The following is an 11384-nucleotide window of genomic DNA, read 5'->3' as shown; positions in this document are numbered from 1 at the left end:
GAAACATTAACTTGATTAAACTAAATAAAAACTTGAGTTGTAAATGGCATAACAATATGCTCCATAATCATATTAACCCGAAAGGGACATAAGAGACTATTTTTCAAAGCTTCATTAAGCATCTGCTAGCCAAACAATACATTCATGTTGAATTCACCAAAGTCATTTTACATGAATTAGGAATCACAATACAAACACCACATAAAACAATGGGACCATAACTTAGAAGCTATATATCTCACATTTTAAGAATTGATGGTCTAAAATACATCCTCTAATTTTTTTCACATATATATTTGGCATGTCACTTGTGCGAATTCTATAGCCACTATACATTAGTTTTAGAAGCATTTAAAAAAACGTGGCAAAATTATAAGAAAACATTACCTATTATTTTAGTAACATTGAGTAATGTAAAATGTCATTAAATGTAACTAAATGTTAAAATGTATGTGTTTTCAAATAATATTTTAAAAATCTTATTAACATTAATGTTAACAAAAGGTAAAAAAAAAATATAAAAAAATGCAATTGTAAAAGATAATGCCACGAGGTAATTTGACTTTTTCAAGTACTACTTATTTTTAAAAGGGTTTATTATGATATTTTGATCTTTCACTCATCGATTTTAGTCCACCAAAAAATAATTCCATTGTATTTTGTCTTAAAAATTTTAAAATTATTTTTTTAAGTCTTTTATTTAACCTGTTATTTTCTGTGAAATATAAGTTATATCTAACTATTGTAGATAATGTAGTTGATACTCAAACTATTACAATCATTACACTTGCTTATGCATCTTCTCATAATCAAGTTCCAAGTACAACAAACTTAATATATGAGTTTTAAGATGAAAATTAGGGTAGGAAAGGTAAACTCATTGTCTATCGTGCATGAGTTTGGAAAAATGTAGTTAGAATGTTGTGGGTTGTCAGATTAATTATTAAAAAAAGAAGACGGTTCAGATTGTTTTGCTATTTTTTTTGTTTTTTGTTTTTCCTATTATTTTTCCTTTCTCCGTTTGCCCTTTATTCTTCTTCGTACTTACTCCATGATGTCGTCCGAGAGTACCTATCATGCCACATTAATTTCCATGCCATCACATTACATGCTACGTCGACTCTAATGCACATTACAAATGTAAAATTGGAATCGAACCAAACACCACACCAATCCTGGAATCGAAAACACATTACCGATGTTTATTCTTCTTCTCCAAATGCAAGGATAATATGAAAGAAAAACCCATATTGATAATAAATGCCAATAACAAAATGCTTATGCTACAGTAGAACAATCGCAAATCGATGCTTCGTCTTCGCTTGCCATCAAAGTTATTGGAGCCTCTTCGACGTGCAACAGTTATTGTTGTTTGTTAAGAGTTTTGTTGCCTCACAGATCTAACTACAACGACTCTTGGACGCGCAACAAGTGTTGTTGTTTGTCTTCGCTACAACAACGACTCTTTGAAATCACATATAGTATTTGGCAAAGAAGGGAGTAAGGAAGAAAGAGAAGAGGAAAAACGATGGTGGTACCTCGCATGCGACAAAGGAGGTTTTCGGTGAGGAAATGAATGCTACAGAGGGTTCTGTTTGGGGTTGTGGGGTCACTAGTTTGGAGTTATAGGTGGAGAGCTGGAGAATAAGGGAGGGTAGAAGGGTAGCAGGGATAAAATGGAAAAACAAGAAAAAAAATCAAACTCGGGTATGATAGGTAACGAGTTTTCCTTTTTCACCCTAGTCTTTGTTGAGTTTTAATTAATTATATTTACTTGTTTGGGAATGATAAAATTATAATATTATTTTTTCAATTCTTGCAAGGGACACCAAATGTTAATGGTGGGAATGAAAATGTACTATTGGAACAATTATTACTATAAAATGTTTAACAAAAAAAAAAGAGAGTTAAATAAAAGACTTAAAAGAGAATTTTAAAAATTTTATGTACTAAATGCAATGAAATTAATTTTATTAGTTAGAAAACTAAAACTAATATAGATTGATAATTGGAGGAACAAAATCACATTTTTTTTTATTCATATGCAAGAAAGATTTCTAATACTCACACGTTATCTCGTCAATCAATTGCTACCAAAATCACATATTTATCCTTCTTAAAGGTTTTGAAAAAAAATTGTTTTAATTTAGTTGTTGTTTTTAAAAGATCAAGATAAATATAACTGAATTTAATGCTTATTTAGTCTGATAATATACAATAATTTTATACAGTTATTTCATCATAAATCTCAATTCAAATTATTCTAAAATAATTATTTTAAAATTTAGCAACATTCCATCTTATTTAGGAACTAAAAGATTAAATTAAAAAAACATAATTATTCCATAAGAAAAAAAAAGTCCAAATGACAACAGAAAATATCACTAAAAATAAAAATGCAGAGTCAACTGAAGCCAACTGTAATGATTTTGGGAAGACAGCGTATCATGTTGATGGCTTGAAACTCCAGTTGTTACCGCATGGCAAAGCTATTCTATTACGATGTGATGTGATGTCCCACCCCACACAAGAGTAGAGTGAGGTAAAGAAACTAAGAAAGGTTCGGTTCCTACCTCCATTTCGTTGACACTACAATATGGCGCACCACCACAACAACTCCACAACTCTTCGCGTTTTCTGCGTCGGAACCCTCGACACCAAGCTCCACGAGCTCCTATTCCTCTCCGAATCACTTCGCTCCAATCTCAATCGCTTCTCCTCCTCTAAGGTACTACTCACAATTGCTCAATTCACGCAACAACAACAGCATCCATTATTGTATTTGATCCCGAAATTGGTAACTTGTTATGTTTTGATCTGAATATAGAAATTAGTTCTTCAAAACGAAACTGTTTATTAAGCTAATTAATTGTTAGACTAACTTGATAGAAAATTAATTTAATTTTTATAATGTCGAAGTAATGTAAATTGTTAATGTAGGAGCACATTGTATATTTGTGATTTAATTAATGGGAGTGAATGAGTGACAGGTAGAAGTGGTGGTGGTTGATGTCTCTGCCGGTACAAACGCGCCAGAGAGTTTGCAGGATTTGGCGTTTGTTTCAAGGAATGATGTTGTGTCTTCCTACAACAGTGGATCAGGCGAGGCTTTGTCTCTCCCGGAGGACAGAGGCAAGGCTGTTGCCGTGATGACTCAAGCATTGGAGCAGTTCCTGAAGAAGTCTCACGAGAATCAGAGTCTTGTTGGCGTTATTGGTGTTGGGGGGAGTGGAGGGACGTCCCTCTTGTCGTCTCCCTTCGCCTCTCTCCCAATTGGGATCCCCAAGGTCATCGTGTCAACCGTGGCCAGCGGTCAAACTGAGCCTTATGTTGGAACCTCGGATTTGGTGTTGTTTCCGTCTGTCGTGGACGTTGCTGGCATCAATAGAGTTAGCAGGCTCATCCTGTCCAATGCTGCAGCTGCTTTTGCTGGGATGGTTGTTGGAAGGGTTCAGAGCTTACAGGAATCTTCTCGCGCCGAAGATAAGCCTACCGTTGGGATAACTATGTTTGGAGTTACTACTCCTTGTGTTAATGCTGTCAGAGATAGGTTGCATGAAGAAGGTTATGAAACCCTGGTTTTCCATGCAACTGGGGTTGGTGGCAGGGCGATGGAGAATTTGGTTAGAGAGGGATTTATACAGGTATGTGAGACAGCTAAGCCTTATTTGAAAGCATAGCATAAGAATTTTGATATCTGGACAATTTTGCTTTGATCTTTTATGAATTTAGAATACTGCCACTTAGCACTGTATTTTCTGTTGAGACTTATCTGACTTTTGTGAATTGCATGGACATTCTTGTTTGAGCGGATTTCATGTTACAATTTCCTTTCTATTTGTATCAATGCATCTTACAGATGTGGCATGTGAGATTTTGGTTAAGTTCTTATCCTGTGTAATTGCAGCTTCCAATTGATTGGACTTGTTTTATATAAATCAAGAGGACAGGCACTTGACCTAACAGTATAACTGTCAACGCTAAACCACTGAGCCTGACTCTCTTAAGAATATTAACTGTTCCAGGAGATAAATTTCAGTTTCTCCTCCACATTTTCCCTCCCTAACCAAAGACCATGGATTATTTATTAATATCATACCACATTCAATTTATTTTAGAATTTAGATATATGTATACATTTTCTCTTTTGGGAAAGCAAACTCTTAACATAACTTATAATTGTGTGGTCAATCAGATGAATTGGGATAACCTCTTTTCAAATTCATCTGTATTCTGTTTGTTTCATTTCAGATACTTCTTTGTGTATTCCTGCCTCTTTTTGCGTTGGTTACACATATTCCTTTCTTTTGTTTTGCTTAGGGTGTTTTTGACATCACAACAACAGAGGTAGCAGACTACATAGTTGGAGGTGTAATGGCTTGTGAAAGTTCTCGTTTTGATGCCATCATAGAGAGTAAAGTCCCGTTAGTCTTGAGTGTGGGAGCATTAGACATGGTGAACTTTGGAGCGAAAGATACCATACCACTGAAGTTTCAGCAGAGAAATATATATGAACACAATAAACAGGTGACTACTCTATATGATAGGGTATTAACTGTTAATTTTTGTTCTTTGCTTAAAAACTAGTCATATTTGCTGTGATTACTTTAAGATCCTACAGAAGATTTTGTCAATTGTTTTATGCTTTGAATTATCTGCATATCCTGTGATTACTACCAAAGCAATGTAGTTTTATAGTTATCTTATGCTGGACTATTTACAATGCATTTTATCATTCACTGTAATTGAAGATGTTTATCATGTATTAAAATGGATGAAGTTATTATTTGTGCTAACATAATAAATCAATTATTTCTCTTTCCAGGTTTCACTTATGCGAACAACGGTAGATGAGAACAGAAAATTTGCTGATTTCATAGCAAATAAACTGAAGAATTCATCATCTAAGATTTGTGTTTGCCTTCCAGAAAAAGGTGTATCTGCTTTAGATGCACCTGGGAAGCCATTTTATGATCCAGAGGCAACGAGTACTCTTCTTCGTGAATTACAAAACCTTATTCCGACTAATGATGATCGACAGGTACTATGGTTGCTCAATAGTATTATTTACCATACCTATAAGCTTCAATTTTCTTTAATTTATTTAATTTATTGCTATGAGAATTTTTGTAAATTTAAAGGAGTTGTATATTTTTCAGGTAAAGGTGTATCCTCATCATATTAATGATCTTGAATTTTCAAATGCATTGGTTGATGCATTTTTAGAGATTAATGAGAAAACTAGTAAAGGTTCTACTCATCAACAAGTAGCCAGTCCTGAATCTGTTGAACAATTTCATGAGGATAATGTTTCAAATGCATCAAGCTTTGGGACCATTCTCTATACACCTAATGAATTCCCAGAAGCAAGAACAGGTTATCATTTCGTTTGAATTTGAATTATGTTCATGAGTATTTTTCCATAAAGAATTCATTTTTCAATTCTTTACACATTAGTTGTGTTTTTTGCTCCTGTGAAACTTAATTTGTGTTGGCATGAAAACTATTTATTAAAAGCCAATAGTTTCTTTTTTGTGTTAAACTGCTGTTCAATTTGACTGGAGTAAAGTCCTCTTCAGAACTACTTTTGGTAGAAAATATTTCCTTTATGTCTAACTGTGCAAGTAATGTTTTCATTTCTGCTAGCAGAAACTTTGGAGAAAACACAGCTTATATTACAGCAACTTTTACATCAGATACATAAAGGAATTCCTATAATAGGAGCTGGTGCTGGGACAGGTATATCTGCCAAGTTTGAAGAAGCTGGAGGGGTTGATCTAATAGTATTGTACAATTCAGGGCGCTTCCGAATGGCTGGAAGAGGTTCATTAGCTGGATTATTACCTTTTGCTGATGCTAATGCTGTTGTTCTCGACATGGCCAATGAAGTTTTGCCAGTATGCCTTTATTTTCTTACTTGTTCTAAGACACTTTAGAAGTATTGTCCAACTGCTGACTTCTATTCAAGTACTTTTCACTACAAATGCCTGATTTTTCAGATGCTTCTTAATTTGAACATAGTCAACATACACAAATTTCAAGATTCTTGTTTAATATGGGTGTGATAAGTGGAGAAACTAAATGAAATGTCACCAAATTTGATTGGTAGTCTTTAAGGTAGAAAACTTTTTTTTTCTCAAAACAATGTACATCACAACGGGGTGTTGAAGAGGTGAAAAAATTAGCAATTTTATGTAATTATAAAATATTTCTATTTTGCTTTCAGGTGGTAAAGAAGGTTCCAGTTCTTGCTGGTGTATGTGCAACTGATCCCTTCCGTCGAATGGATTACTTCCTTAAACAGGTGGAGTCTACTGGATTCTCAGGGGTACAAAATTTTCCTACTGTTGGGTTATTTGATGGTAATTTTAGACAAAATCTTGAAGAAACGGGAATGGGATATAGGTGGGTATTTGGAAAAGAATTTCTCACTATATCATATTAGTTGGACTATTGAACCTCTTACAACTTTATTTCATTTTATCAGCTTGGAAGTTGAGATGATCCAGAAAGCCCATAAAATGGGTCTCTTGACAACCCCATATGCTTTCAATCAATATGAAGCTATTGAAATGGCTAAAGTTGGCGCTGATATTATAGTGGCCCATATGGGTCTAACTACAACAGGCTCCATAGGTGCAAAAACAGCTGTTTCACTTGAAGAAAGTGTAGTTCGTGTACAAGCTATTGCAGATGCAGCGCATAGGATCAATCCCGGTGTCATTGTGTTGTTTCATGGAGGTATGCAAATCACCTCAAAGCCTTTATGTATGTTTATTTGAATATTAAATGGTAAATTAAGTGTTCACTAGCCAATTGTTATTATTTGGGTGCTTATCAAAAACAATTATTATTATTTGGGTGGCCTTGGGACAAAGTGCATAGTGCTTATTAATTGATAACTGAAAAGTATCTTCTTATGTCTTATGTTAGAATTGGTATTTTATGTTTTCCATCCTTATTGAAAAACTTCTGTTTGGCTTTAATTGTGTATGGCCAACCCAAAATAGTAAGAAAAATAAACCAAAAAAGAAAAGAAAAGAAAAAGCATTTCAGTGAAAGAATGCAATATCCAATGGGAAACTTTATGCAATTGTTTTGGATGATTCTTTAGCGAGAGTTGTTACTTGAGTGTGTTATTTTTTATGGTGTGAGATTTGTTGAGATTGGTGATGTATTTGTTGATTGTTAATGGTAAATTTTGTGGCAGGGGGTGTGAGCCACATCATCTTAGCTAGTTAAATTGTTTTTGTTGTTTACCTTGTGAGCTAAATTTTTAGTTTGTGGGAGGAATTTTTGTCAGTAAATTTTGGCACTGTTCACTGTTCTTCATGAAATAGTGGTTTGTGTTTGCCAACATTTAGTCCCAGTTTGGAATAATGTACTGGAATATGCAGGTCCAATATCCGGTCCAAAAGAGGCAGAATTTATATTGAAGAGAACCAAAGGAGTTCATGGGTTTTATGGGGCTTCAAGTATGGAAAGACTTCCAGTGGAGCAGGCTATTACAAATACAGTCAAAGAGTACAAGTCAATTTCTTTTCATTAAGGTTTAACATGTCTATACTTTATTCATGCCAGTGTTCTGTAGGCTACATTGCTATTATGGTTGTTTATATTTGCCATTGCTTAATACCTACCAAATTTGTGAACATTATAGGATTTACTGATGTAAAATTTTGGAAATTATGGATGAAAAGTAATGTTCAAGACATATGTTTTGATCCTCTAAAGTGCAGACAGAGGGTGCAGTTTGAAGTGCAAGTGGGAAACATTGACAAGAAATTCAAGAACTGGTTATAACAAATCCCTAGTTTGTTATCCATCTGAAACCCATTTATCAACACTACTTTTTACTGTTGAAAGCTTACCTTGCACTTCGAAGGATCTTGATCCATAATAAATATAGCCGTGAGTGTGGGATCAACCGATCAACCGTGTATTCTGTGATGGACTTACACAGATTGATAGATTACTATTTGTTGACTAGAATAATCGTTTTATTTGCGTGTAAAACTCTGATTAGTTAGATGTCAAAAACCTTGGATTATATCAGTTTATCCCAATAGTTATAAGTTGTATAAGTTGTTTCACGTGGCTTCATAACCACTTTCCTGTTTTCTGTGGACTGTGGATTATTGTAGTGGGCCACTAAAAAAAGACACAAGACGACATTAGCCTCCACACAACTCACCTATATACACTGATTGTTTCATATGAACCTACACAAAATATATCTGAAGAGGCTGGTTTCTTTCACACGCACTGTTCTAACAAGCAGCTGGTTATTCTTGTGATTTCTCCCAAAGTTTAAACAGGACACACTATCATCCACCACCAGATAATCTTACATTCATTTCATGACTCAATTTATATATTAGGATTACCTATCTCTGGTAGTGTAGTAACTGAATTAATACATATAATTCTTACACAGATTTATTTCTTGTGATGCTATTTGCTCCAAATCTCATAATCATCTGTAGTTATAGTCAATTGTCTTCTGCTTTGTTCTTAGGCCTTCATGCGGTGAAAATGAAATATGTCTTGTAAATCTCCATGACCTTCTTTTATGCCTCTGGCATGCTTTTGCTTAAGGACTTCAAAGTTATTGGGCAGCCACTCCTTATCCTAGGTATGTGTGCCTTCTTTTCTAAGCAAGTATCTGAATCATCAAGGGTCCCCCTACAGAGCAGTATCTTTTAATTGTCATCCATTTGCACAAGAAAAAAAGAATAAGAATCATGGCACGACATGACACAAAATACTCACGTGTAACCACCAGTGAGTCTGTGTAAAAAGACCAACATTGTCACTTTCGCCATATTGATCCCAAGGCATGTCCTAGGCCCTGATCCAAAAGGTATGAAACTGTATGGCTTTTGCATTTCCTGCAGATATGATTACGCAAAGTAATTTCCTGACACAAGAACGTGGCAGAAAACATTCGAGATTAAGAAAGCCAAAGTAAATAGAGACAGCTAATTACATCAAATCTTTGTATGTAAGTTGCATCGATGTTAACGTGCCACCCTTTCTTTATATCATACCCTGTTATTGCCACTTGTATAGTTAGTAACATAGTCATGAGGCCAGAAAGGCTAATGATGAAAGCCCTCCTATAATTAGCTAAATTTAATGAACATAATTGTAATGTATGATATCTTAAAAGGAGTTGAGTTACTCACCTTCGATCGTGCAGTCTTCAAGTGCAACACGAGGAAACCACAACAGGACATTGGACATTCTCAATGTTTCCTTAAATACCTGGATAGAACACGGATTGATTCTTGACATTTGAGAACATTTGTCGTAGGTGCTTCCAGTTTAGAGCCAAGTGCATCACTTTTAAAGTATAAACTCTAACCTTCAAACCATAACGCATGCTGTTGAGATCTTCATGGTAAATTGAAGCTCCTTGCTTCATTTTGGTTATAGATAATTGTTCTTCCTGTGAGTCAATGTGAACACTAGTCATTTTATCGTGCAAATGAGCACATGGTTTTCTATAACCAACTCCCCTCTTGTATATAATACCCCCTTGAGAAAGAAAGAAAAAAAATCTGTAAGAATTAAAAACAACTATCATGGTTTATATCAATTCATTTAACCAACTGAGTTAGACTCTTTTAAAAAGAAACAAGGGGTTGTCCCTTCCAATTAGCACCAAAATGATATTTACAACAAAGAATAATAAAGAAATCTTTAATTGGGTTTGGGTCCATAGTTTCACTAGAATATGAGCAGCATCCCACCCTGAGTACATTCTGTGTTTCTCTGTTTTCATGTAGAAACATAACACTCCACATCATTGCTGCTGCTGTGGTGGTATGTCCAGCAATCATCAATGTCAGCAGATTATCCACAATCTCCGAGTTTTTCACTGGCTGGGAGTGAGTCTCTCTGCAACATGGACTGAAGGAAGTCCTCTGGAGTTTCTTCTCCCCTCCTACGTCTGGCAATGATCTCGCCGAAGGTCTCCATGAGCCTTTTACGAGCCTGCTTTAGTTATTGTTTTTTAGTTCAACCATAATAAAACTTTGGATTTGACTAGGTTAAAAGGAATAAGAATAAAGTAAGTAATTTCAATTGTTGATAAAAAAAATCAATATTTGATATTCTAACAAGTTCATCATTTACTATATATGTATGCCTAATATCAACTAATTAAAAGCAAACATGTGCCTTGTTCACACATCAATGACTAATTAAAAGCATTGTCTTGTGCCTAAAAAAGTAACCATCGATATTACATATAAAAAATCAACGACTTGGATTACACTGATTTAAATGGTTGTCTTGCTTAGCGTAAGTGAACCATTACAAGTTGTGCATAAAAAAACTAATTCTAAAAATATAAACAATTAAGTTCAAAATAAAAATATCAAAAGACTACTTGGTTGAAGGAAATTTGAAGGAATTTGTTGGCCAAACCTCTTTGATGGAAATACATTTTCATTGTATATTGTGCACAACAAAAGACAAAAGCTTGTTTCCATTGTGTTAGGGAGTGCACCCTCCAAACATAACAAGAACATGTTTTTGTTGACCGTATACAGAATGAAAACGTGTTTCTATTTTGTATGGAGGACAACACCATAACAAACAAAAGCACCTTTTTGTTATATGTAATATATATTGCATAAGGGAAATACATTCCCATTAGGAATATTTTTCAGAAAAAAATAACATATAAAACATGAGGTGAAAGTAGCAAAAAGTTTAGTGGAATAATGGGCCCAAAAGATTCCATCGGCCTAAAAGACAAGCAAAATGACACTATGGTGGGCTGGTATTCTCACCTTAGAATTGCTATTCTAACCCCAGAAATGGTTAAATTACTTGCTGCCCCTCCTCCCTTTCCTACACTCCTAACTTTTTCCCTTCCTCCCTCACATCTTCTCCCTCCTCTTCCACGACACCCCCATCATCTCTTTTCCCTTCTTCATACACCAAATCTACCTCCAATCAACTTCATTCATTCAATTGACTAATCCCCTTCATTGGTTGAGCTTCGATCTATCAGTTTTTTTTTTTTTTTGTTTCATTTCAATTTAACAAAATTATGATTTCTTTGTGTATCTAACACAATAAAATCATGATTTTTTTGTGTGTCTTAACCCAAATAACAACGAAATCATTATTTCGTTGTTGTTTGACATTTTTTTATAAAAAAAAACATAATCATGATTATGTTATGTGTCTCGATCTAGAAAACAACAGAATCATGATTATGTTGTATTTATTCCGCTAAGAATTGAGAATTGTTTCCTATTTTCTTAATATACGAAACATGAATTAACCAAATGGTTTATTTTAGAGTATACATAATGGATTGGGAAACTAATGCATTGTATTTTAGGTCATCTTTGTGTAGCATTTTA

The 11384-nt window shown here is 34.4% G+C and overlaps 2 protein-coding genes across 4 annotated transcripts; one reads left to right on the top strand and one right to left on the bottom strand.

Annotated features, from left to right (window-relative positions):
• Positions 1-2407: 2407 nt before the first annotated feature.
• On the top strand, positions 2408-8627 carry LOC114382014 (UPF0261 protein SACE_5696). 3 transcript variants are annotated; one of them, XM_028341260.1, is made up of 10 exons: positions 2408-2728; positions 2991-3644; positions 4321-4527; positions 4826-5041; positions 5160-5376; positions 5650-5897; positions 6227-6405; positions 6488-6741; positions 7398-7550; positions 8519-8627. In XM_028341260.1, exons 1-9 carry the CDS (start codon positions 2597-2599, stop codon positions 7547-7549), a joined length of 2259 nt encoding a protein of 752 aa, XP_028197061.1. In that variant the 5' UTR covers positions 2408-2596; the 3' UTR covers position 7550; positions 8519-8627. The 3 variants fall into 3 exon arrangements, with proteins under 3 accessions (XP_028197061.1, XP_028197057.1, XP_028197050.1); XM_028341256.1 differs by lacking the exon at positions 8519-8627 and adding an exon at positions 7661-8259; XM_028341249.1 differs by lacking the exon at positions 8519-8627 and having other exon boundaries at positions 7398-8242.
• Positions 8542-9268, bottom strand: LOC114382037 (dammarenediol 12-hydroxylase-like). The gene is made up of 4 exons (XM_028341271.1): positions 9189-9268; positions 8990-9051; positions 8773-8891; positions 8542-8685 (listed from the first exon to the last, which is right to left on the bottom strand). Exons 1-4 carry the CDS (start codon positions 9244-9246, stop codon positions 8571-8573), a joined length of 354 nt encoding a protein of 117 aa, XP_028197072.1. The 5' UTR covers positions 9247-9268; the 3' UTR covers positions 8542-8570.
• Positions 9269-11384: the final 2116 nt, after the last annotated feature.

The sequence above is a fragment of the Glycine soja genome, chromosome 2, assembly GCF_004193775.1.
Source record: "Glycine soja cultivar W05 chromosome 2, ASM419377v2, whole genome shotgun sequence".
NCBI classification, from domain to species: Eukaryota; Viridiplantae; Streptophyta; class Magnoliopsida; order Fabales; family Fabaceae; genus Glycine; species Glycine soja.
This window is presented reverse-complemented; position numbering and strand designations above follow the sequence as displayed.